This window comes from Drosophila yakuba, chromosome 3L, assembly GCF_016746365.2.
Source record: "Drosophila yakuba strain Tai18E2 chromosome 3L, Prin_Dyak_Tai18E2_2.1, whole genome shotgun sequence".
Lineage (NCBI taxonomy): Eukaryota > Metazoa > Arthropoda > Insecta > Diptera > Drosophilidae > Drosophila > Drosophila yakuba.
In genome coordinates, this window is record NC_052529.2 from 16718133 (window position 1) to 16743898 (window position 25766).

Consider the following 25766-nt stretch of genomic DNA (forward strand, 5'->3'; position numbering starts at 1 on the left):
TTCACGTTTTCCATTCGACAAGCAGCTGCCACAATTCTGGGGTACGTATACCCTATACATATAGGGTCCAAATGGTTTTTAAAACCCAAACTACCCGCGCCGCAAACACGCATACAAGCACATCATACCCAGTAGTATCTTACGCTTTTTTATGGATCTCGTTTACCTATTCGATATCGATACTATTGGCGCACGCGTCTGTGTTTGCCCGCGGCTTAGGGTTTTCCCGGGGTGTTGGAGATAAGGAAACTGCCGCGTTTTTTGTGTAAAAACTGACTCTAAATGGCGTGTGATTTTGGGTCGAGTTCGGGGTTTTTAAATCAAGACACGCGTCGCCGGCAAATTTGTAATGTCTTCCCATGCTGGCCACTACTTGAGGGCCTACTGTTGCACTGCGGTGATTATAGGGATAGTTTAAGAACAAAGGGGAACGCACATGAACTACAAATAGAGATTATTAATGGAATCCGCAATATGTCAAGGAAATCTGACAGTATTTCAAGAAGAAGTTATTTTAAAATGGTGTCCATTAATTAGTCCTTTTAATAGGCTTTTTAAACACTACTTGATATAAAATATTTAAATATTTAAAGCAAGTCACATATAATGTATAGTTGCTCTTAAGCTCTTACAAAGACCTCCGATTGAAAAAGGACTCAAGAGGATTTGAAGGAATTATTACCGGCACTTACCTTATCAATGGCTCCGCAGTTATTGATGTACTTCTGCTACTGCTTGACCACTTTTGCTCTTCTGTTGCCAAACATTTTGCGAGATAAAAGTATAAAAGTCAATGGCTTTTGGAAGTGCGTATGTATGGTTCTGTATTTTTTTTTTGTCAGCCTTTTTACGTGAATAATGCAAACTCCACTACGGATACGCTTTCAAAGTCTGACCAAACATACACACTCGCACTCACACACACACACACTGACCGCAATTTCGCCGCGCTTTTCTTTTGCCTTTCCACTTTCCACTTCCACTTCCCTTAAGCAGCTTACGCACTCAGCAAGCGGTTGTGTGTGTGTGTGTGTGTGTGTGTGTGCGTGTGATAGTGCATAAAATTTATTGGCGCTTTGGGGGGAGGCGGGGCAACTGTGCTATCCGCGGTGAAGAGGGGGAAGGGGGGAGAGAGAGGGAAAGGGGGCTCCACTTTCACTTTAGTCTGCGAATGGCAGTTTTCCTCGCTGTGGACAAGGCTTTTATAATTTTATGCCATTTCTTTCAATATTTATTTTGCTATTATGTTTTTGTAATGAGTTCGAGTTGTTGTTGCCGCTCTTGTTGTCAACAGGATATCAGCAACAACAGCGAAAACAGCAACAACAACAAGGCGGTTGTTACAGGATGGCGTTGAAATTGGAAAAATTGTATCAATAGACGCTTGTCTGCGTATGTGTGTATCGGTCGTGGTGTGGGTGACTCCTATTGCCATGGAAAATTCCGACTGGCACATAAATTAATTAATTTTGTTTTTGCCTTTTTTTTTGGTTTTCTGTGTCTCATGTTGTGGGTGGGGGGTAGGGGGTTGTGTGGTAGTGGGTCTATCGAAATTTTGTTTAATGCGTAGTCCATAACATTGAACTACGCTTGCAAAAATCATGGGTCTAAAATGAGAGAAGACGTAATAAAAAATATGTTAATACATAATAATATTAATGTACTTAAAATCTGGGTTCCTATAAATCAATTCGTCTTCTACGCCAAAGCCATGGTAGCAAACTTTATGTATTAAAACCTTTAATTATTTTAAAATTTTAAATTGCGTACATTGATTTTTGTTTATTGTAAATTGCTCATATATTTTCGGTATAAATTTTTTAATTTTTAAGTCTGGAAATAAAATCTGCTAGTTTTCTGTGCACTCTCTTCCACTTCTGTGTTTTGCCTTTCCGTAGTTGGCAAAGTCTAAAGTTACGTTCGTCTCTATTGATTTTCCATAATGAGGCTTATATACGCCCAACTCCCCTGCTGGAGCCATCGAATTTCATTGCAAAATCACTGCAGGGAAAGTGATGGTAAAGGGGGGGCTGCTGGACGTCTTGTGGGTGGCAGTAGGTGTGGGTGTGGGGGTGGCGGTTTGGCGAGGCGTAGACTTCGTTTGGGAATAAGAATTCCTGGCTGTCATGGTTGATTGCCACAGAAACAGACACACATCCACACTCACACACACATACGAGCGGAGCTATTTTATTGTCATCATTTATACATAAAGTGGGGCATCGCTATAAAGTTTTCTTTCTGCCAACAACATCAAACTTATTACCTGTTAATATATTTTGTTATACTTTTGGTAGTGGTAGTAACAAGCTTGGTTTAAAATAAAAATGTAATTATAAAGTTTCTTCAATTTGCAGTCGAATTAGCTGATATATTGGCCACTGTACTTTCTTTTGCATTTTTTGCTCTCGCACAAGGACGTCGCAGGATGTTGGTATTGTTTTTGCAGCTGTCAGGTCAATCCTGACATTATGATTTCTACTCCATCAGCAGCCAGCGGATATTTCCCCATCAGCCCCCAAAGTGGCGGCTGCTACCGTTGATAGATTTTTCAATTTATTATCAGCTTGTCAGTCGTTGTACCTTCTTTTTGCCTGTTTTTGAAATTAGGGATAGCAAGTCGCTTAATATTTATTGCCATAAATAATTTCGCAAGTTTTATGCGGCTCAACTTTAATTTGCAAAGCGATAAATATCAAATGGGCCCCCGACCCAAGCCAAATTCCACTCCCTTGGCAAATTCCGGATTCCAGATCCGGATTTCGGACAGGCATCCGTGAACAGCCGTAAAATGAAAGTGAAAAGAAAAGTGGAAAAGTAGCCGGAGCAACAACTGCAAAAAGTGCTGAACGCAGACAAAGTACAAATTGCCCACAGAAATACAAAAACGATGCCAGATGAAGCAGGAGTGGGGAGGAGGGGGGAGGAGAAGGAAGAAAGTTCAATTTACTACTTTTCACTTTAGCATACATTCCACCCACCCAAGGGCACACACACACACTGCCACACACGGTCGCAGGAATTCAAAGGACACCCTCGTTTCGACTGGCCAGCTGGAAATCGGAGAAGCCCGAGAATCCAGAAGCCAAAAGCCTCAGCATCCCATCCCACACATGCTTATAGAATTTTCCGAACCCCTCGCCCGCCCATTTTTCCCGCAACCTTATCCTTGCTCCGGCACTCCCCCAAAAAAAAAACTTTGCCTTTTGCGTTAAATTTTTCTTTTTATTTTGGAATTGCGTTCGATAGTCTCGCACACAAACGGAGCTACATGTATGTACATATGTGGATGTACATAAATACACATACATATACACTTGTGGTACACACCCACACACGAGCATGTAATTTTCTTTTAAGGTCAAGCTGAAATGAAATACAAAAAACTTTCTTTCGTTTGATGAAAATTACAATTTTCGTCTTACTTTTCTCTCAACTTTCATGCCAAAAGGAAGAAATTGTTTGCCCTCTTGTTGCTTCCGTTCGTCCGCTCGTCCTTTGCTGATGTCCTTTCCCCCTCGTAACCATACAAATACGCACACACACACATGAGTGTGTGTATTTTGGTGTCCCTTCTTGTGCCAAGTTTTATTCCTCATCAACGCCCGTTCAACCTATTCCCCCTCACCAGCCAACCTAAAACTGAAACTGAAACTCAAACTCGAACCGAGACTCAGAAACTCAGAGTCCTGGCAGTCCTTTCTGTAACTCACGCACATGCCTCTGAGGCTGTGTGTATCCAATTGAAAGGCCAAGGAGCAGGACGAGCCGAGCAGTCTCAAAACGCAGCCGAAACGGAAATAAATCCGTGTTTCGGCCGTCGATTCTTTACTTTCTACTTTCTTTGGCTTCACTTGGCTGCAAATGAGAAATGATTAAAGGGATGCAGCCTTTTCGCGACGTTCGATAAGAAATCTGGATCTATAAAGAGGGTTGCAGTATCGCATGTGCCAAGAATTTTAATTGAGCCGGGTATTACGCAATGAACTCATTAAGATTTAATTTATGATCATTAACAGGTATTATTGGTTGTGCAATTAATGTCAACTCTGCCAACTAATGTGGTAGAAATGTTTAATTATTATCTTTTTAATTACATAACTTTAATCTATCGGATTAACTGATAACAGAACTAATAGTCTAAATCAATATTAATAATTATTTTTAGAAAATATATATTATTTTATATATTATTATATCCATGTGAAGGATGTTTACAGCGAAGTATTAAGTAAATACAAGGAAGTGCAAAACAATTTCCACACCAACTCAAATGTTTAGCAAATTATGTAAAAAAAAATCCTTGTTAAAAATGCTAAATACCTTCGATAACGTATGCAAACGAAAAGCCGTTCTCATTTTGGTCGCGTTCTGAAAAGTCATTAGGGAAACCTACTGCCTGCCCTAGCCCCTCGCACTCCTGTCCACTCGGCTCTGGTGCGTGTCCTTTTGCGTCATTTATTTAAATTGCCGCATTTCCAGGACTAATGTGCATATGCCAGAGGGAAAACAAATGAAAAACCCACCCCAGATCCCCTCTCTCCCTCCCTCCCTCCCTCCATCCCGCGTCTTAATATACATTTGGAAAATGAGAAAACGAAATAACAAATACTTACCGCCACTCCAAAGGGCCCGAAAAATCCATAAGTTAAATTATTAAAGTTTGTAGCTGTTGTTGTTGCTGACCCAAAGTTTGGGGGCTTTTGACACATTCCAAGGACTCAGCCAGCGGTCAATGAAACGAAGTACCATAAAAGCACTTGGATAAAGGGATTCGTCTCAAGTATAAAGTACCCTCTCTTTAAAAAGTGCTATTCTATTTAGCAAGCAATTAAAACACTTACTACTAAATTTTAGTCTAAATATTTAACCATTAATTTATCTAGCTATAATTTAAGCCTATGCATTGCTCAGAATCGACATGCTCTCGTTCTACCAATTCAAGGGTACTAAAAACAGAAAGCGTTTCTATATGGCATATGGTGACAACAAAAATGGTTGTTTGCGCCTGGCGCCGCCTAAACAATTTAATTGAGAGTTGAAATTACTCGTAAATATGTACGGCTACCCACATTCACATGTGGAGTAAGTGGAGGAAGTCCTCTGTTTGGCCCTGACTGGTGTTCAATGAGTATTTCAGGCCTGTAATTTGTTGGCCTGCGTGTGAAGCTCTGTCAAATCGATTAAAAACTAATTTCCACACACAATGCACTCAAAAAACGACGAAAACTATAATTTAATAGTCGCATTTTCGAACTATAGAATCCTTTGATGGATGGGTTCAATCCAAAATGCATTAGGAAGAAGGGGTAGTTGTCTAATGTAAATCGGCTTTAATAATAGAATGTAATGTAATTTGTTTACAGCGATTTGATGCATAAACTTCTAACGTTAAATAAAAGCTTATTGCATAAGTAGCAATGCCGAGAATCCGCGACAACTGTACCCAAAAGTTATCCAGCTTATGAAGGACTTATTCAATCGCCGAAAACTATGTGGAAAGTGTTCTGCCCTCCGCTTGGAAATTATGAACAAGTTTGTTTCCTCGCCTTTTTGGCAACGGGAAGTTTGGACAAAGGACGACATGACGACATGACGACAGGACAAGCGAAGCAAGGAGCTGTCAGGAACACGCGTCAGACGCCCATCTTCATTCCCCGATCGGAATTGATTTCGTCGCATTCTTTTCTAAAATTATTGATAAGACATTTCCACGGGCATTGTGTTCGCCCATTACAGCTACAGTTACAGTCGCTCCTGCCAGTGAGTGTTCCATCTAATACAAATATTGACATACTTTGATTTCGCAATGCCCTCGCCAGGGTAGCAGCCAGCGAAGGGCAGCAACTTCTCCGGTTCTCTGGGGATGCAGGATTGAGGTCCCCGCTTTCGTATTCCACAGAGAAAAACTATCCTTGACTAGTTAAAGTAATACAATTAATGAAAATATTAATTATGGCTCGAAAAAGTATTGCAAAATAATAAAGTGTGATTTTTGAAGGCATAAATATATATATTCGAGGATTAGGAAAGGACACTCTTTCTTCTGAGTGCTATGCACTCATCCCTGTCTCCATTGGAAAAATTGAAAAGCTGAAAGCAAATGTCAGAGCTCGGAAAAGTTGGAATTTTCCCGTATTTTCCGGGCACACTGAGGGGTTGTGTGGTGGACTTGTCCAGGACTTCCGTCTCGAGAGTCGGAAAATCAGCTTAGGCAAGTCCCTCGTCGACTTTGAATGGGAATCACTGGGCGACCTAAGCACTTTTTAAGCTCGAGATGATGACACTTGTACCTGAGTGCGTTTTTGCCTCGGGAAGTCTAAGGGAACTAAAGGAGGAAAGTCACAGGAGAGTAAAGTGGAGCCCCTCGTCAAGCGAATAACACAGTTTTAAATTTATTTATATGTATTTGTATATATATTCAATATAATCAATTTAAAACACATACAATTTTGATAAATGCTCACTTACAATGAAATGAAAAATGTTTGCTTCTCCACCGTTTTTGATTCTTTGCTCTTTCACATTTCATATTTCACATATAATATAAATTATTTTGTTCGATTTTCCATCATATCTTCTTTAATTTTACTCACACATAGTTTTACATAATAACAAAGTAAAATTGTTTAGGTTTAAGTAATATATATATATATCGATATATAAGTGTATATATCTCATACATTTGCCAATTGCTAAATAAATGTTATTTTCTTGGGTTTTCTTTTTATATTTAATTTAAATTTAATTTTGTTTGATTTTTTGCTCGTGGCTTTTGATTTGCGCTCTCACGTCTTTGTGTTGCATTTATCTCCATTTTCTTCTCTTGTTCCAACTTCAACTTCAACATCAATTAATTAATAATTTTTCAATGCATTTTGTTGCTTTGACTTAAGCCTACAACTAAAATATTTATAAAGAAAGTAATTTTTGATTTTTGTTGATTTTTCTTGCTTAGCGCTATTAAAATTGTATTTTTGATTTTCTTGTGGTTTTTGCATTTTGCAGCGTGACCCTACCGAAGGTCATACAAAATTTTGATTTATGCTCAAGGTACGTTGCAAGTTGTTTTTGGGTTTTGTGTTGTAAAATTTATTTAGCTTTAGATTAAGAAAACATATCCTTGTCAATTTTTGTTTTTAGTTTGTGCGCTCTGCCGAGTGGGGGTTGCAGTCATGCCGAAATGTAAGGAAATAAAAATAATGGTGAACTATTGCCAAAAACCCGAGTCCAACGGAAACAAAGAATTTGCATGGGGTGGCTGCCAAATCACCCTGGCACTTGCCATTTTTTCTCTCTTCTTTTCATTTTATTTTTATATAAATTGCAATTTTTCCAGTTCCTTTTTAAACATGCAAATAGCGGCGGTCACCCTTAAATCGATGCAAATGCACCATGGGGTAGCGCTGCCTTTGGTCATTTGCACAATTGTTTGCGCCCTTCAAAAATTCCGGGCGACAGATTTTCCCAAATTGCCATAAAAATTCAATAGAAAACATTTCGGGGAAAATCGCGGAAAAATGTATATATTTATGAAATTTGCCTACCATCCCCTGGCCAACCGGGTGGTTGTTGCCCGAGTCAATCTTTAATTGCACTGCAGGAAAGTCCGCAGTCGGCAGTCGGAAAAGTATCGAATATCTGGCCGTAATCAATGGAAAGAAATTTGCATGGACACGTGACAAATAATTAACTGCCAAAACTGGCGAGATTCGCGTCCCACAGGGTGGCTGCATTAAATCAATAACCATGGCAATATCGATTTGGATTCCGGCTTAGGAACTTTTTTTTTTTTTTGAAAACTCGAACAACTGCAGCTGCTGACCCGACCCTCCAACTTGACCCTCACATGACCATGCTGGGTTTTTGTTATCGTACTTTTCGGTGTTCGGTGTTCGGTTTTTTCCAACGGAATATAGCCATTCATACAGATGTATTTTTTAATGCAAACATTCTAATCAGGGGGTTGGTCAAGGCCTGACCCAAAGCCGGAAACAGTTTCACTTATTATGTTTTTTTTTTTGTATATTTTCCAATTTTTTATGAGGGTGCTGTTTTCGGTTGCATTTAAAAGAAAGAGGAAGGAATGGGAAGGCAGCTGCTTGCGAGTTTTTTAAAATGATTAACAAGTCGCAGATAGGCTCTCAAGCCATTGTTGACAAATTGAACCAAATGGCAATTTAATAATTGAAGTCGCGAAGGCGTTGGACCAGCATATCACACCCCGGAAAATGAAGGTCCCCTATGGGAACGATTTCCAAAATATAAAACGAAACAAAGGAGAGGGTCTTCCCCTATCGGCGACAACTTCGCAGGCGATAAGTTCAAGATACAGATTTTTAAGACCTTGGACTCGAGGCTGGCACACTTCAATCAGGGTTATAAAAAAGTACATGCGATGGCTTACAAATAGGGATATCAGAAATCAACATCGAAATAATAAAAGAAACTCAAGTTTAACAAATATAAATTGCATGACATTTATTCGATACATATGTACACAGTTAAAGTAAGATATAAGAACTAAGAAATAAGTGAAAATAAAATGTTTCTTTACGATCTATATATTTGTAGAATTTCATTTCGATTTTGCAGTTTTAATTCAAATTTTTTGGTGCTGTGGACTCGGCGAAGTATTTGCTAAAAGGCACGCAGCATTTTAAAAAACACACGTTTTTAAAAGAGGAAATTTTGAATATAGCAAATAGTTCTTCGCCGACCCAAATTCTTTACGGAGCAATCAACTCATTTTGGGAAACTCTTCTCGCCAAAGAACAAATTCTTAAACACTAAAAAATAATCTGCGAGAATCGTCACCCAAAACTGAAGAGTTAATGGATCTGTTTTGGCTTCCTGTTTTATATTTAAAACTATTTTTATCTTAACCGTTTGACTAGAATGGTTTGGTTTTCGTTTATGCGACTAGTTCTTGTCTTTGGAATGTTTTAACTTAGAATGCATAATGGATAAATAAATCATAGGATATATATTAGAATAAAGTATGGTGAATAAAGTAAAGTGTAATTCTGTTTGAGGTAAAGTCTTGTAACTACATGAAATTAGATTTAGCTTGAAGGGTTTCATTGGTATCGTAGATTTTCTTTATAAATTCATTTTATTTAAATTATTGTTTTCAAGTCCGTCTGAGGTAGCATTCTTGTTATTTTTTTAACGTTTCATAATATATTTAATTTATTATTATGGTAATATTTTACTTGCGTATGCTTTTGGTTTTTGGTTTTTTTAGTTTCTCTAAATATGTTTGTATAAAAAAGTACTAATGGTCATTGTACTTTTGCCCTGAGTTGTTTAAATGTTCTTAAATTTTACCTTCTGGCGTTGGATTTCCCTTCATCTATCTGACTACCCAAAATCTGAACTTTCATGGTGTTATCTTTAACAACTTTATATGTACACATTGTGCGCTGGAATTATTATGCTTTAGTGAAGACATTTCCTTGGATATAACTTGCTTCAGATACGGCTAATGTAAGAGTGTGTTCTAGGGAATATTTAAAGGAAGTGAAGCTCTCCAGGGCCATTTTTTAAAAACATCCTAAATGTGTAGTCTTCGCTATAAAGGTTTTCATTTTGATTTTGATTTTGAGCAATTTGTTTGTGCTGAAGCTTTACCATAGCATTTTTAATACGCCATACATATGCCATATATATGTTTCGATCCCCGCGACCGATTAGTCCTAATCTAAGCACGACAAACCCACCTCGTATCTAGTTGAGAAATGTATAATTGTAATTTTGATTTTATGCCGCTACTACGATATATATTCCTTCTAAGTGGTATATATGGTACTTCCTTGAATGGGTATGGACCCTCCACTCTCTGCCTTCCCCTCGCCTAATCTATGTACGTATTTAGATTCCTCTGACCATCTCGTCTCCTCTCTTCTCACCTCTTCTCTCATCTTCTGCAACTCGTTTGCGATAGATTACTATTACGCATAGGAACTTTGATAGTTAATCACTAGAGATATATGTTATAGGTTGCGGTATGTTATGGTTAATGCTCTGTCATGCATCTATCAAAATATATATATTTATGTATATATCTTATTTTGATGATTAGCACAGTGCTGCCAGCTAAAACGGACTTGTTCTTCTTGTATTTTATAGGCTGTAGATTTGATCAGCGCCATGTTGGACATGGTCGACTTTTGGGCTCGATTTCGGGCTTAGATATTGATCGTTATGTTATGTTGTGTTATGGATTTTGTATATATTTAAGATTAATAATGAGCTCAACTAATATGCGCACTCAGTCTTTTGTAGTTCCACTATTTTGTCTTTTTCAAGTTCCTAACTTCGTTTGCTTAACTATTTAGTGGGGGATGTGGGAGTACCTGGGATCGGAACACTCATGGATTTGCTTTCATCTTAAAAACGCTGAAAGTACATTGCATATCTTGGAGTTTAAGACAGAAATTGATTTAAAAGAGCAAAAGTTTCTTTAGAGTGTCCCAATCCCGTGACTTTGTGGGGCTTCTTTGTTTTGGTTTCTATGGGTTGAACTTACGCTGGCAACACTATACCTGTTACATGTGGCACCTTTAGGCAGGTGTTAGCCGGAAGCTGAGCGTGGCCGACTCCGAAGCGCGAACGCGGACGGGCAGGTACACCAGGGCAGGTGCGAACTGCATCTCGGAGTCCGCGTCGGCGGGCTGCAGGTGGAAGGCCTGCATCTGATATGCTTCCTCTGCCCCATCCGGCTGGGCATAGCTGGCCGGCTTGCCAGTGCCGTTGGCCAAATCCCCGCAGCCCTCAAAGGGCGAGGTGGCCGCCGACCGATGGCCGCCAGTTGTGCTGCCCAGTGCATTTGGCGTCGTTGGTGGCTTGGAGGTGGATCGACGGCGTTGAATCTTGGGCGAAGTTGAGCTGGTTGCCTTTGGAGAGGAGGCGGGAGGAGATCCTGCCCCAGTTGAGGGCGAACGAGATGCGACCTTGGGCGCTGAGGTGCTGAGATTGGTGGGCTCCAGAAGGGGCTCTGATTCCTCGGACTTGCTAGGCGGAGGTGCCACCACGGATTTGTTGGACTTGCTGCGTGATTTACCCGAACTTCTAGTGGGTTGTGGTGGCGGCGTCTCCATGGGCAACTCCATGCCCTCACCGCCGTTGTTGAGCAGAGCATGCGATCGCTCGTGGATGAACAAGAAGGCGTAGTAGGGCGTGGTAAAGGGACACAGTGAGCACTGGTACTCCTTGAACCTGGCCGCCTGTTCGCCAAACATTGCGGGCAATGGAAGCGGCGGCATCTTGGGCATCTGCTGCTGTTGCATTTGGCCAAAGAGATGCTGGGCATTGAGATTTTGCAGTGCCTGGGCGAGATTGGGAGCGGTATTTCCGGCTCCGGCACCCGCAGCTCCTGGGTTGCTGCCACTTCCGTTGGGAATCTTGAGCGTGGGACTGTTGGGCTTGCTGCGCGTCGAGGACTGGGTAGTTTCCATTTCCCGGAGGCGTTCCACGCCGGCGGTTCCGTGTTCGTTCATCAGATGCGATCGCAGCCACTTGAAGCTGCGGAATTGGCGAGAGCAGAGTGGGCACACCTCGTGGGCAGAGTTGGATGAATTGCCGCCACTGCCCTCCACCGTGGGTGGTGAGACATTGAGGTCCTGATCCTGCTGCGCTTGCGATGGCTGTGATGCTGATGCTGCTGCTGCGGCGGCTGCGTCCAGTTTGACTCCATTCTGACCCCTTGGTTGTGGCAGTGGGGATCCCTCCTCGATGATGCCATGGGTGTTGTGCTTGTGCACGCGCAGGAAGTACTTGCTGCACAGCTCCTTGTTGCATATGTTGCACACCACGCCACCGATCTGGGCGCCATTCTCGATCTCGATGCCGTGCATCCGCTGCATGTGCGTCTTCATGAAGTACTTGTTGCACAGCTCCTTGTTGCAAATCTCACAGTAGCTGCTCGTGGGTGTTAGGGTATAAGGTGGACGATTTCCAGCGGGAGCGGCTGGGGTTCCGGGTCCGCCCGCTGACGGCGCCACTGGGCGTTCGGGTGTGAAGAAACCCTCGCGCAGCGGACTTCCGCTCAGCCCTCCGTTTCTGCCCAAGTGCACCTCGGCGATATGTTGCTTGAATTCCTGGGGTGTGGCAAAGTCACGATCACACTGCTGGCAGCGCAGATCACAACCTGGCGGGGATCTGGCTCCTGGGGCCGGCGGAGTTTGCGGATTTCCCTGGGCATGATACAGACTGGCCATGGGATGTGGGCCCTGCTGATCGGGCAGTGGAATCGGTATGGGCATGGGCAGTTGCATCTGGCCGGCATGCTCGGTCATCAAGTGAGCCCTCAAGGTATACTGATTCTCCTGCTCCTGGCCACACAGATGACAGGGTAGCGGGCGTTTGCCATTGATGTCGTTCAGTTGCTGCAACATGGACTGCAACTTCTGCAGATTCTGCAAGCCCACCACCGAACCATTCAGCTTGTCCTCGTCGTATCCCTCCGGCGGTGTCTGTCCCTGCTCCAACTTGATCCTCTTAGTGGGCTGCTCTGACTCCGTTTCCGCTTCCACTTCGCGTTCCTGCTCCTGCTGATCCATAGTGGCCGCTGCTGCCTTGGCCAGCATCAGATTGAGTGGCATAAAGGGCCAAGCACTCGCCATCTGGGCTTCATCCTTGCCACCCGGCTGTAGAGCCAAGTCTTCTGGTGGCACAAACAGACCGTGGCGCTTCCACTTGTGAGTGCGTAGAAAGTACCGATTGGCATACTCCCGGTAGCACAGCTCGCAGAAGAAGTCGGGAAACTGGACGCCCAGGCGACGTAGCTTGTCCGGATTGAAGTTCGAATCCTTCGCCTGCTGCTGCAGATGGGAGGGCAACTTTCGTGGCGGCGGCACAAAGCTCAGCTCCTCCTGCTCCAGGGTGAAGTCTTCGCGGAAACCCTCGGGCAATTGATACGGCTTGATCTCCGCTTCCTGTGACATTTCCTGCTTTATAGCCGGCTGAGGTGGCTCGTTGGGACTTCCCCTGTGCGATTGCGATTGCATGGGTGCCTGGGAGTTGGGTGAAACTTGGGCCACTGGTGGTGCCTCATGCTGCTTGGCCCGGTGGCGACGCATGGCGAATATGTTGGTGAAACGCTTGGAACAGATGTCGCAGTGCACTGAGGCCACGGTATTCGATGCTCCGCCTGCTGGTGTGGGATCCTGTTTCGGCACTTGGGCCTCCCGCTGCAGCTGGAACATTTGGCTCATGCTGGGATTGGGGTGACCACTGTTATTGTTGTTACTGCTGGTGATGCTATTGTTGTTGTTATTGTGGTGACTGGAGGAGTTGCTGGTGCTGGACTCGCCCACGGGATCGAAGATGCCGTGCTTGTTGGCCTTGTGCGTCTTCAGAAAGTACTTGTTGCAGAACTCCTTGTTGCACAGCTCGCAGTAGGCCTCGGGATTGAAGATCCTCAGTGGAGGGCGGTTCAGACCATCCACGCCTGGAAACCCGGACATGCCGAGCAGTGGCAGGTAGCCAGCTGGTCCCAAGGCTGCCTCTGGTGGAAAGGGAAAGGCAGGCGGCATTTGTGGCCCGTGTGGGTGATGCTGCGCCTGCATGGCCTGGAACCAGTGCTCCTGCTCCCGCTCCAAGTCCTTGCCATGACCATTGGTGAGGTCGTGCTGCAGATTCTGCTCCTGCTGCGGACTGGGTATGTCGGCGCGCTCCAGCTTCACCTTGATGGAGGCCAGGAAGTCAGCGGGATCCTGATCGCCGGACCTATCCTCGCCGTGATCTTGCAGCATGTGCAGGCTCAACTTGAACTCGGTCTCGAAACTCTCGCCGCACTGCTTGCAGTAAGTGTGGTATGGGTTTTCGCGCTGCTTGGTGGATTCTGATATGTCTGCCATGGCTTCCGCTTCCGTTTCCTCTCCCGCTTCCGGTTGCTCCTCCGCTTGTTTCTGGTGCTGCAGCATTTCGAAGGTCTCCTTTAGCTGCTCAATCGACTTGGGTAGGAACATCTTCGACAACTTCTCCTCGAAGTCCACGGTGGAGGAGTCTGCATTCTTTTGACCCACTTCACCAGCGGATTCTCCACTCAAATTGAGGGCTTCCAAGCGACTGGGATTGTGCTGCTTGCGACGCTTCTTGGCCGCATCACTCAGGGCCTCCAGGATCTGCAGCTGCATGGCTGCCGCCATGGTGGCCATGTTGGCATCTCCAGCCTCCTCCTCCGCATCCACATCCTTGCGCCCATGCTCCGCCGCCTCCTCCAATTGGTCCGCCTCATTTGCTCCGCTTCCCGCTGGCTTCGGCTCCAGTTCCAGCTCCATTGCCGGCACCAAATGGGCGACGGGTGAAGAGCTGTCCACTCCCCCTGCTCCTGTTGCTCCTCTGGTTGTGGCTGACGTGGCTGTGGGTGTTGCTCCTGCGGCTTCATGTGGATTGTTGCTGTTGTCGCCGCTGGTGTGGTTGTTCCTGTTCGTGTTGAGTGTCGATGAGTTGGAGACGTCGGAGAGAGCAGTGTCCTCGCTGCTCAGATCTGGCGGTGGGGTGGCATATATGGATGCAGCCATTTTGGATGATATTACTGCGGGGCAGGGGAAGAAAGATGGAGAGGGAGAAACATTGTAGTGGAGAACTTTTTAATTGAAGTCGAAGCCATGCTAGCGGGCGGTCTTTTCGATAAGGAATGGGACAAGGGTTATTTATGTGCATGTATGTAATATAGTCACCATATGCGATAGATTAAAGAAATCCTTAAATAACTAAAGAAACAGTTTCAAACAAATAGGGAATAGTTAATAAACAACGGAAGAGTTCTAAGCCCACTTACGTAGTTTTGGTTATGGCAAGGAAAGTGATTAATTTTTACTAGGCAATCAAGACTTATACATTTTTCCAAAAAGTCCCTTTCAAATAGTTCGACTAAATGTAATAATCTTTTTAACAACAGGAAACAGTAACCAATTCCTTTTCGCTACTAAATCCACTTATTCACAAGTCCCTTTATTCTTTTCCAGTGTATGTACATAACGAATGAACTGAAGCTTAGATCGCATTACTTTTGCAAAGAGAAAAAACGTAAAAAGAACGCAGAATATTTGGTGAAGGATTCCATTCAATTTTAGTTTGGCTTCAACTGAATGCCACTCAAATATTTCTCCTGCACACACACGCACACACAATCGCCTAAGCCCGCACACACACGCAGAATATTTGTGTCTCATTTCCGTATGCGCTTAATTTCATTTTTCTGCTTCTGTCCGCCTCCTGCTGCCTCTTCTCCATAATCATTATTCCCACCCACAAAGCCCCACCACCACCCACCACCCACCTCCCATACTATTTTGCTGTGGCTACACTTTTTCATTTTTGTGCAAATTCTATGAAAAATTTTTCCATTATATATATATACATATGTATGTATAGCTTACACATAGGGGGAAAGGAAACTTTTTTCCTTTTTGTTTGTTTACTATGAGCCCCAGCTGCCACCCACTAACACACATACACACAACCCCATTGTGGCGCACACGAAAATTTATACAAAGTCATCCGATTTAAGGAATACAAATTTTGCTTATTTTCTTGTGCCCAAGTGTGTGTGTGTGGGTGTGTGTTGCTGTATGTTGGTGTGTGTGCTTGTGTGCCGCACACAGAAAACTTTTTGCGCCTCCCAACCACACGGACACACACACACAGACACTCAGCGATTTGCCACCCACTTTTTGCCCCCCGGCCAACACCATCACTTGAGTCAAGCATAAAACTTATAAAAATTTTCTTCAACATGACTTGGTAAAATAAATTTGATTCTCAAGAAAAGCAAAAAGGAAAATAGGAAGGAAGATGGGAAAGTGAGGGGGAAAATGCCTGGCAACAGGGAGGCAAAAATAGGCGGAGATACACACGGAGACAAATTTATGAGACACTAAGTGAAATTATCAATAATTAATGTGCATTTTCCAATACATAAGAATAATATATAATTATGAACAAATAAATTGGTTCAAGCAGTAAACGCTTCTTGTAAATGGAAACTTAAATAAAATATATGTATATTATAACAAAAATATATTTTTATATTTAAACTATATGTTAAGAGAGATAATGTTCAACAATAATACAAATATTGTTCGTTTAAGAGTAATTTTTGAAATGCCTTGAACTTCTTTCAGTGCATGAAAAAAATTTCGAAATAAACCGAAAATTCTTTTTCCTATTTGAGCTCAGGCAGAAAGGAGAAACCGAAGGAGGCGCAGTCAAAGGATAGGGGGAAATAAGTTTGATGGGTTGGGGGGTGGCAGGCGGAGGGCAGGAAAAAGAAAGAAAAATATTCTCAACTATGCTGCAGACATAAATTAAGTTTCCATGGTTGGAAATTGGTTCTCCAGCTACATGTTGTCGTTGTAGTTGTAGTTGTTGTTGACTTTGCTTTTATACAATTTCTTCAGGCCGAAACCCCTCTCCCCCCCCGATCCCTTTTAACCCCCCATGACCCCGGACCTGCCACTTTGAGGAGTTAAGCAAAAATGCCTGCCAGGATGTGCGCATTTCTCTTCAGTATCTTTGTGGGTTGGTGTGTGTGGGCAGCAGCACTCGCTTGTGTTTCGACTGGGATTTTTATAAAGCCTAAGGTAGTTTGATGTTATTTTATTTGATTTTTTTCGCCTGCCTGCCCGCCTTATATCCATCTCTTCGTGCCAGGCGGAGGATGCCCAAGAAAAATGTTCGAAATGAAAATGCCAACAGAGTGTAAACAAAACCATATACTCCTCGACTAGGTATTTATGCTTGTATGTATATGGCGATTGTGGGTGTGTGCACTGTATATTTTGAGACTTCGCCAGAGAAGCGGCTAATTTGGCAAACCAACATATCAACCAAGTTGCGAAGGATGCGGGGGCCGAAGGACTCGGAACATAATCTTGACACTGGCCAAGGGAAAACCAATAACGTCGGATTGGTTTTGGTTCTGGCAAAGATATTTGATGGAATTTCAGAAGTAATTCCAAGTGGAGGGCCAAAAGGTGACAAATTGAAGCACTGAAGCGGGAAGCAAAATCTTATAGATACCATTAAAAATAACCTTTCAAACTAAATGATTTGAATAATTCAAAACTTAAATGGGAGAATTTTTAAATATATATTCTGAACTTTGAAGATATTTTCCAATAAGATTTAGAATGTTTTACTTATTTATAAGGGGACAATTTCCTATTTACTTTTATGGGATCACTTAACACTATGATTTCAATAACACATCACACTAGTATAACAACTCCACCTACTCATTAAGTATGTTTTTTGTTGTGTCGCGATCCGAAAGACTGTATCGTTGGATTTTCTTATTGTCACTGGTATAAAAGTTCACGGAGCATTTTCAAAAATTTTTTCGATCGGTGATCTAGAGATGCTCTCTATATATTCGCGTTGTGCAAGTCGCTTTTGCGCATGCGCACTTTGTGTTTCAGAACTCTTTGGCGTGTGTCGGGATCGTGTCCTGCCAAGTGGGTTGCTCGTTGTCAACTGCCGCATGACGCAGCGGAATAACAAAAAATATCGGCTATCAATTGCCAGTTGCCGGTTGAAAATCAAAACAGCAAATAGCAATGATACTAAAATCCCGGCGACACACACAGGCCTAACCCTCCATATCGCTTAATGCGCGAGCACACACACACACACACACACATAGTGGGCCCCTACCCATATCACGGAAAAAACCTCAATAAAACACCCCAAAATATCAAAAATCATAGAATTTCCCTTAAAAAAAATCCATAGAGCGACAACTGAGCAGCGCTGCCCGGAAAACCATTATTGCTCCGCCCCTTTTCGTTTTCGTTTTCCTCCTTTTCTTTTTTTTCTTTTTTGAAATTTTCAGTAACCACCACAACTACAACTACGACTACAAAAGAAAGGGACGGCGGCACACGAATGAGCAACAACCGCGCAACTTGGAAGGTTTTCCCCCGATATTATTGTTGTCGTGCCAATTTATCATTGTTCGATAGGATTTTCAATTTGTTTTTCCTACTGCAGAAGTTCGTGTGCCACCGTCGTTGTTATTGGTGTTCCAGCAGATATATTTTTGTTATTTTAATTTATGCGCTCCCAATGAAAAGAGTCACATTTTCTTTTGGTTTCTTTCAAGTTCCTGTCACAAAGGCTGAAACTTCTTGACTTGGGTAGTCAGGAATGGAATAAATATTTTCCAAAAGGGTTTTGGGGGTTGTTCAATGTTCTCTAATGTTGAAATTGGCTAATTGAAAGGCTTCTGCGGACTAAGAAGGGATCACAATCTCCACCCAGGTAAGTAGTTCCTTTTTAATCCTTTTTAGGAATAACTGACGAACGATTTTTGTAATAGTCTTTTAACAACATGATTACCTAAACGTATTGTAGGGAACTCATTGAAAGGGCACTTTAGAAGTGAAACACGTAAGTAGTATATTCCCATGACAAAAGATGTTGGGTAAAACAGTTTCTATTCAGGAAAGCAATAAAATACAACTCAAATCTTTTAAAAAGAAAATCAAGAAAATAAAAGTTGGGAAAGTGGTGATTTACATTTATTGTTCTTTTTTAGTATTAAAGATATGGGTGTTAAAGCTTTTAATTGATTATCGATTATCTTTTCTAAGTCACAAAGAAATTGCATTGAGCTGCAAAAAAATCAGCTAACCCACTTCCATTTGAATTATTTATAATAATAATATCTACATTATAAAATATATTTAAAGACGTTAATTCCAGTCTTCTACCGAGTTGAGGCAAATGGCCTACAGCTTGGAATTTGCCTACACTTGAAAGGACATTAGTGCATACGACTGTAGCCAATTTTGGCTAAGGAATAATAAAGAAGCATACAAATAAATAACTTGTGATGAAGTCGGATTCGAATGTAATCCCCAAAGGGAATACGATTTCTTTCAGTGGAAATCTGAGTCACAAGCTATCCCCAGAGATACGGCGAGTGATTGTTTGCTTTGCCCAATTGACGGATTGACTTACAGATACTTGTGTATCGACGAAGGACATGCCTGCTGCAAGTGCATGTGTGTGCGTGTGGGTCCAACCTTGGACACCCCTTTCTCATTTTCCCCTATCCTTTTGGCACTCGGCATTCAACACACATCAGAGGCCGAAAAAGTGAAAGTGACTTCTCCCGTTGCCCCAAACGTCCTGCGGTGTTCATCGGGATCTGCGGCTGCGCCATGAAGTTGACTCTCTTTTTTTTTGTTGGAGCAGCCGGCCATATGTGTACGAGTGTGGATGGAAAATCGCCGGTTGAACGAACCAGGCTCGCAAAGTAGTCGAACAGCAACAGTCGGAACGGAGCAGTTGGCAACTCATTGGTCGGCAGCTGAATCGAATCGAATCGGATCGGACCGCAAACCCCCCGGCCAGCCACTCGGCCTGGTCTGCAATGACCTGGTCGCCGCCGTGGTCGTGGTCAAGGTTTTTCCACTGACTTTCACTCTCACACATGTCCACTGTGACGTTGTCGGTGCCGGCACTTTCACTTTCGCCGTCACTCGACTGAAGGCACTAGCACGCACGCATCACCCGAAAAGAGGGGCTTCCCCTTTTTCGTAGGCGCATGTCCTTGCAGCGGGCGGAATGTAAACAAACCGCAAGTGGTGCGGACAAGTCATTATAGAATAAATTGCGATTGCCTGTAGCTTTATTATACCGAGCAATGCCAGTTTTTTACATATCTTTTATGTCAGCCAATTAAACTAATTATTTTGTCTAACAATGTCGTTCCAACTCTTGTACATACATATGTGTATGGATCCAATTAATGAAACTTTTGCTTCGAAACCATATGGGATAGATGGGATTGTGGAAAGGGAACCTTAACCCCGTCACCACTTTACTTTTCAATGCACTTAACAACTCTGATTGTAAACCACTTAACGTCTTACATGTACATATGCTCATAAGTAGCTCAGAGGAGCTATAACTATACATAATTATATTTATGCATATCTGAAAATATGTTTACAAGAAATACTTTTAATATATGTACATGCTTTTTTTGAGCCTGAAACTCGAATTAAATGGGTTGGATAGAGGCGTAGCACCCACCCAACTCGTTAGACACCATAATAGTAATTATTAAATTTAAATTCAAGCTGGACCCAACCCACTTCGCACCCTTAACATAGCGTGTCCTGACGAAATGTCGCTTATGATTGATACGCCCTTTGAGCCCATATGCCACACTTACGCCTTCAAAAGCAGATCCTGACAGGACACCCCCGCCCAAGTGCGGTGTGGGGACTGCAATTAATATTTCTGATGAAAATCAAATTGAAATTATGCGTGGCCTCAAAAATGTAAATGGAAATGGGAATTATAACGAGTCGGGGGATTGGAAAATCAACCCTCAGCTCGGGGGTAATGATCTTTGTTAGTTTTCCTCTTTGTGCGGGGGAGGAATGTTTCAGAGGGGACGGGTTTTGGTGTCGCCTTTCCGCGGGAAATGTGTGCGACAAATTAGTAATGTCCCTTTATTACAAAATCATTTATTCAATGAGTGTTTTGAAAATTCAAATTTGTAAGGAAAGAATCAAAGGATGTGCCTCTATCTATTTCAAGTAGCAACCAACGAACCATCATTAAACAAAAAAAGTTGAGGCAATTAGAATTAAATACTGCAGTAACCTGAGCAATGTAATGACCATAACTAAGAGGAGCAGCGCCATAACTGAAAAAGAAAACCTCCTCGATTCTTCCGAATTCGTAATCACATGAAATGCTAGAAATCAGAAGTGTGTCGAAACAATTTCCCAGAATTCCTATTTCTTTGACGTATTAGCAGAAATCCTTTGCTCACGGCCCTAAGGTAAACGACAGGAAAAAATGGAAAAACATTGCCAGTTTCTAGGTGCTCAGCTCATTAGTAAGAAATCTCATTAGAAACCAATGAACGCGCAGGAAAAGCAAACAAACAACATGAATTCATGGGGTGCGGTGTGGAAAAGCGCGTAATGAGAGGCTTCGAAGGCCTCAAAATCGTTCACCGTTTGATATTTTTCCATCATTTTCACTTTCACATCTCCATGGCGCATGGGCCGCGAAGTGAAAAATTAATTTCCCCCAACCATTTTCTTTTCCTACATACACATACGCACACAAAACCTATTTTCCGACCAACCGAAAAGCGAAAAGCCAACCAAAACTATTTCCATCTCTGTCGGACACTAAAACTTTTTTCTATCAAATATTACTTTGTACAATAAACTAAATGCGTGTGTGTGTGTGCGTTCCACCCCCTTGCGTATGTGTGCGTTTGTGTGTGATAAAATAAAAATACCAAAAATATGAAAAAACGAGGGAAATTAATAATGAAACTCAAACACATAGACAAGGACAAATGCTGTGCACACAAACCAGCCCAAGTGCGTATGTGTGGGTGGAAAATGGCTAGAAGGGATAGGGGAGAGGGGATAGGGGTTATAATAGTCATGTTTATAATAAGGCAAGTGTTTTCCTTGGCTCTAATGAGACTGATACTGTATTCCTTATCAACTGCCCCATCGGCATGATGAACATTTTGCAGAAGCCACCCCCATAAGTATGCTGCAAAATATTTTGTAAGAAAAATCTATCGTCCGAGAACTTTTCACCAAAAAAGAAGAATACAAAAGCAGAAAAATTCCATAAATTCTAGCTTCTGCCTCAAACACACTGGCACACACACATAGTGACGGGGAGGGGGACGGGGAGAAGTTTGCAATTTTATCAGAAATACACACACCCACACAGCAAAGGGAAAACCGAACCACCCCGCGCCTTTCTTTTTGGCCCCTGAAGCGAGTTTATGAAACCATCAAATTATTTTCTTTTCCATTTCTGACACTCAAAAGAAACGGCAAATATACAGAAGGAGGGATGAAAGTGGAGTGGGGTGTAGTGGGTGGTGTGGGTGCTCTTCGGAGAAAGCGAGAAATGAAGGAAAAAAGGGAGAAAAATTATTATTTTCCAGTTACAGTCGGCTTGGTCTCCATGGTGGCCCAGGCACATCCTTTACATTATTTTCCTGCTGCTGCTCAAAGTTTTTGCCATGTGGCCCCACCCCCTCTCCTCCACCGCCCTTAACCCATAATGCCTGCGGGTTACATTTCGCCCAGCTTGTATGTGTGTGGGTGGATGGGTTGATGGGTGTGTGTGTGTGTGTGTGTGCAGCTACTTCGTCTTATTCGAGTACGAATTTTTATGAGAAAATGCCTGGTTGTGAGTGTGCTCGTGTGTGTGTGAGTTACTGGGCTGTATATCAAAATATTTAAAAGCAAATATAATATTGGGGAGGTGGGTGGCTCTAAGACTGTGTGTGTGTGTTGGTGTGTGTGTTGGTGTGTGTGTGGGTGGGTGGGTGTGTTGGCCAAGCTGGAATTCGGGCAAAAGGCGTAATAGAAAAACACTTAAGCCAACCCCCATCCTCTGAGCCCTGCGAAATAACAAAATGTAAAAAAATCATTTATACATACAGATGTATACAAGTATATACTTATATTAATAATGAGCCGCAGCGCCAGCGCAAAGAGAAAATGAGAAAAAAGAAAAATATTCGCTTTGCGAGTGTGTGTCTGTGTGGAATATATTGATTTTCAGCGAATAAATATTGCTGGAGGAGCACATGGCAAGTGACTTAATATCAGTCCGCTGGATATTTACAACAGACACATGCAAAACACATATCAATAGATATATCTTCATATGTTATTGAAATTGATTTGGCCTGCTGACGTCGCTGTATGCTATCGTTGAAATTTTTATATTTTTATTGTCAGTCGCATTAAAAATACTTAATCTCCGACGGCCCAGTTATTGCCTCTGCCATGTCATAAAAAGTGGGTGGTAACCTGGTAACCGGGGTGGGCATTTTAATCATGTCCATATCGAAAATTTTACTTTATCGCATCGCAGCCCAGAGCCGGGCATATTATTATTATTCTCGTCTCTGCTTTTACGTTATTAGCACCCGTAAGGGGACCTCGTGGCGTATGCTCGATGTGCGATAAAAGCGTGAGCTAATGAGACTTTTTAATAAATTGTCCCATTCCGGATGGCCTCGTTTTTAGTACAATTTTCATTATTAATAAAACTTTATGATACCTATATCAGGCATCGTGCACTTTTGTTTCATAAAAAAGGGAGAGAGCACACACACAAGTAAACCATTTATTATTCCAATTAAATTTACCAACTTCGTTGGACATTGTCTCTGTGTGCGCGTGAGTGCGTCATTATATCAGTCAAAAATCGCATCTAACATTTGGGGGCTATGCTTTTCGAACACAAAATATTACACATTGCTGCATATTAGAAAATCCTTTTAAAATGCTCTGTAAAACCAGTTTCAACAACATAGCATATAGCGTGTAGGGAAATACTCAACTCAAATGCTTTTTAAAACCAGTTTCGACAATATAGAATTCTTATAGGAAACGGAGTACAGTAAATCAACACCTATAATCTGTGAAAATTTAATAATAATAACCATAAATTTAACGAAAATTTTTCGATAATCTAGAGTTGTATTCTTAAAAAAATTTACTGGGATATGTATTTACTTTAAAAGATAATAATTTCTGGCCATTAACCTATGGTATTCCTTAGATAATTTCATAGTTGTTTATGGTGCAGATAAACTTAATAAAGGATGAATCAGATTGCAATTTAAGCATATGTAGTAAGTAGGAAATTAGAAATTTGATAAATATTTAAGTTATTCAATTAAGTCTTATTGCAGTATTTACAATCGAAATCTGAATGATTTTATTCAGAAGTTATTAGAAGTGTTCTATACATACATACATGCATATGGAGGGGTGTATTAAGGGGAAAAGGATAAAATGCAGTCATTTAGTTTCCATATATCTCTATAATAAAATGTTTTTAAATTCTATTATCATTAATATGGTACTTTTGAACTGGAAATTAACGGTGACTGCACTCGGTATATGTGGGGGATTTGAAGCGTTCGGAAGCATTAAGCAAACACATTTTTAATTTGCCAATTCAAATTTGTTTTGATTTCATTTTTTTCAAGCCAATTGTAATTTTGGTTTTTAGGTGGCCAATGCAAGCGGGCATAGTTCAATTATCTTACATCCGGTACACGGATTATGTTGGGTTACAGTTTTCGTAGCTGGGACTCACAATGTCTCTGGCCAGAGAGAGCATCTTTAATCCTAAGCGTAACGTTTTGCGATAATATGCGCGCAGCGAAAGAAAACTCCTTGAATAAGGCATGTTTTGGGCTAGTATCAAAATTTGTAATTATTTAATACTTAAGTAGTTTGTTAGAGTTTAAAGCACTTATTGGGTTTTTTTTGCACAGCGTTTATGCTTATAAAAATACAAAATAAGCTTGGTTATCCTTGATTTTATATGTTTGTGTTGCCACCACTTTTTGATTGTTATTGGCTTTCAAATCCTCGGGTTTTGTCACTTATTTCCAACACTTTGGACACACTAAATCGGCAGATTGCTATTTGCATTTGTTTGGCTTTCATTTGCTTCTCGTGAATTTGGATTGATTTTGTTGCAGCTGGAAACTTACAGAACTTGTACGGGGCGTTACACTTAATTGATCATGCCGACAAGTCCAAAACGACGCTGTGGTAGCCACCCGCGGCTACTTCTGCACCACGTACGCGTTTTCTGTAGACTGATTCGGCTTTTCAGTTTTCCCAATTGCCAGCCTGCCGCCAAAGGATGCAGTCACCCACACCCGCGCACTCCAATGAGAGCGAGAGCGCGCGAGAGAAACCACCCCCAGAGCCACCCCCAACCTCCAGCGGGCAACGCTCTGTTGCTATTTTGTTTACTTCTCGCCGCGGGGGCGTTCTATGGACTAAAAAGAGAAAAACCACACGGCCTAGTAAGGGACAGGGTGGTAGAGCTTGGCAAAACATGTGCTTGTCTTATTCACTAGCTACTTCTATTATTTGGCGCCCAACGTGGGGCATTTCAGTAAAAAGTTCATTTTGGTTCCTGCTACTTGGTCTTTAAAAATAATTTAAGTTAGGTGTTATTTTCTAAGTCTAAAGAGAATAAGATATAAGCATAATATTGAATAGACAATATTAATACAACACATTTTAAACAATTGTTCTAAACCCATGCCATCTTTATATGTATACTTCGCGCCCACTTGATGGATTCGCAGTAAAAGCACACATCCGTATAAGTAAAAGAATCCTACCCTCTGCTCAAAGGACATGCGTATTAGATATGTCAAATATAAAAATGACACTCAGAGAACAACTCTCCGGACCATTTTTGCTTGTTGTTGCTAAAACAGTTTATCAACACGCCCGAGTCTCTGATAAAACAATCATCGTTTATGGTGCAACACGCTTCAACCGCCGCCCCCCAGCAACATAATTGAGATATAGTCCAGTGACCAGACCAGTAACACCGAACTGGGGTGGCTAACAAATCGAGTGGAGTGGAATGGCCAGGAGGACAGTGAAAAGTGGTGGGAGTAGGTTCGAGTGTAGAGTTGTGTGGACATGTTCTGTAACCGCATGATTAGAAATCGAGCAAAGTCGATGATAAAGTGGCGGGTGGAGCTGAATCCTTATATGTATAGAAAACCGGGTGGAGAGCCGAAACTGGGTTAAACTAAAACCCTTCCATTCAAATTTGTACATAATGATTTTTCAGCTTGTTTATGACTAGTAATATCAATGCTCAGTCGTGCCTATTCCAGGCTACTCGGCCCACGCAAACTTCCCTTAAAGGAAAGGCATAGTTTTCGCATTTTCTTTTAAATTACAAAACAAAAC

General features: G+C 42.0%; 1 protein-coding gene across 3 annotated transcripts; it reads right to left on the minus strand.

The window, feature by feature from the left end:
• Nucleotides 1–6387: 6387 nt before the first annotated feature.
• On the minus strand, nucleotides 6388–24654 carry LOC6534329. Of its 3 annotated transcripts, none has more exons than XM_039374361.2 (2): nucleotides 24536–24654; nucleotides 6388–14542 (listed from the first exon to the last, which is right to left on the minus strand). In XM_039374361.2, exon 2 carries the CDS (start codon nucleotides 14526–14528, stop codon nucleotides 10566–10568), a length of 3963 nt encoding a protein of 1320 aa, XP_039230295.1. In that variant the 5' UTR covers nucleotides 14529–14542; nucleotides 24536–24654; the 3' UTR covers nucleotides 6388–10565. The 3 variants fall into 3 exon arrangements, with proteins under 3 accessions (XP_039230295.1, XP_015050575.1, XP_002095009.1); XM_015195089.3 differs by having other exon boundaries at nucleotides 24133–24652; XM_002094973.4 differs by having other exon boundaries at nucleotides 24083–24652.
• Nucleotides 24655–25766: the final 1112 nt, after the last annotated feature.

Bases quoted from the DNA above. Each gene is read 5' to 3' on its own strand.
- LOC6534329 (XM_039374361.2), bottom strand. From the start codon at position 14,528: ATGGCTGCATCCATATATGCCACCCCACCGCCAGATCTGAGCAGCGAG.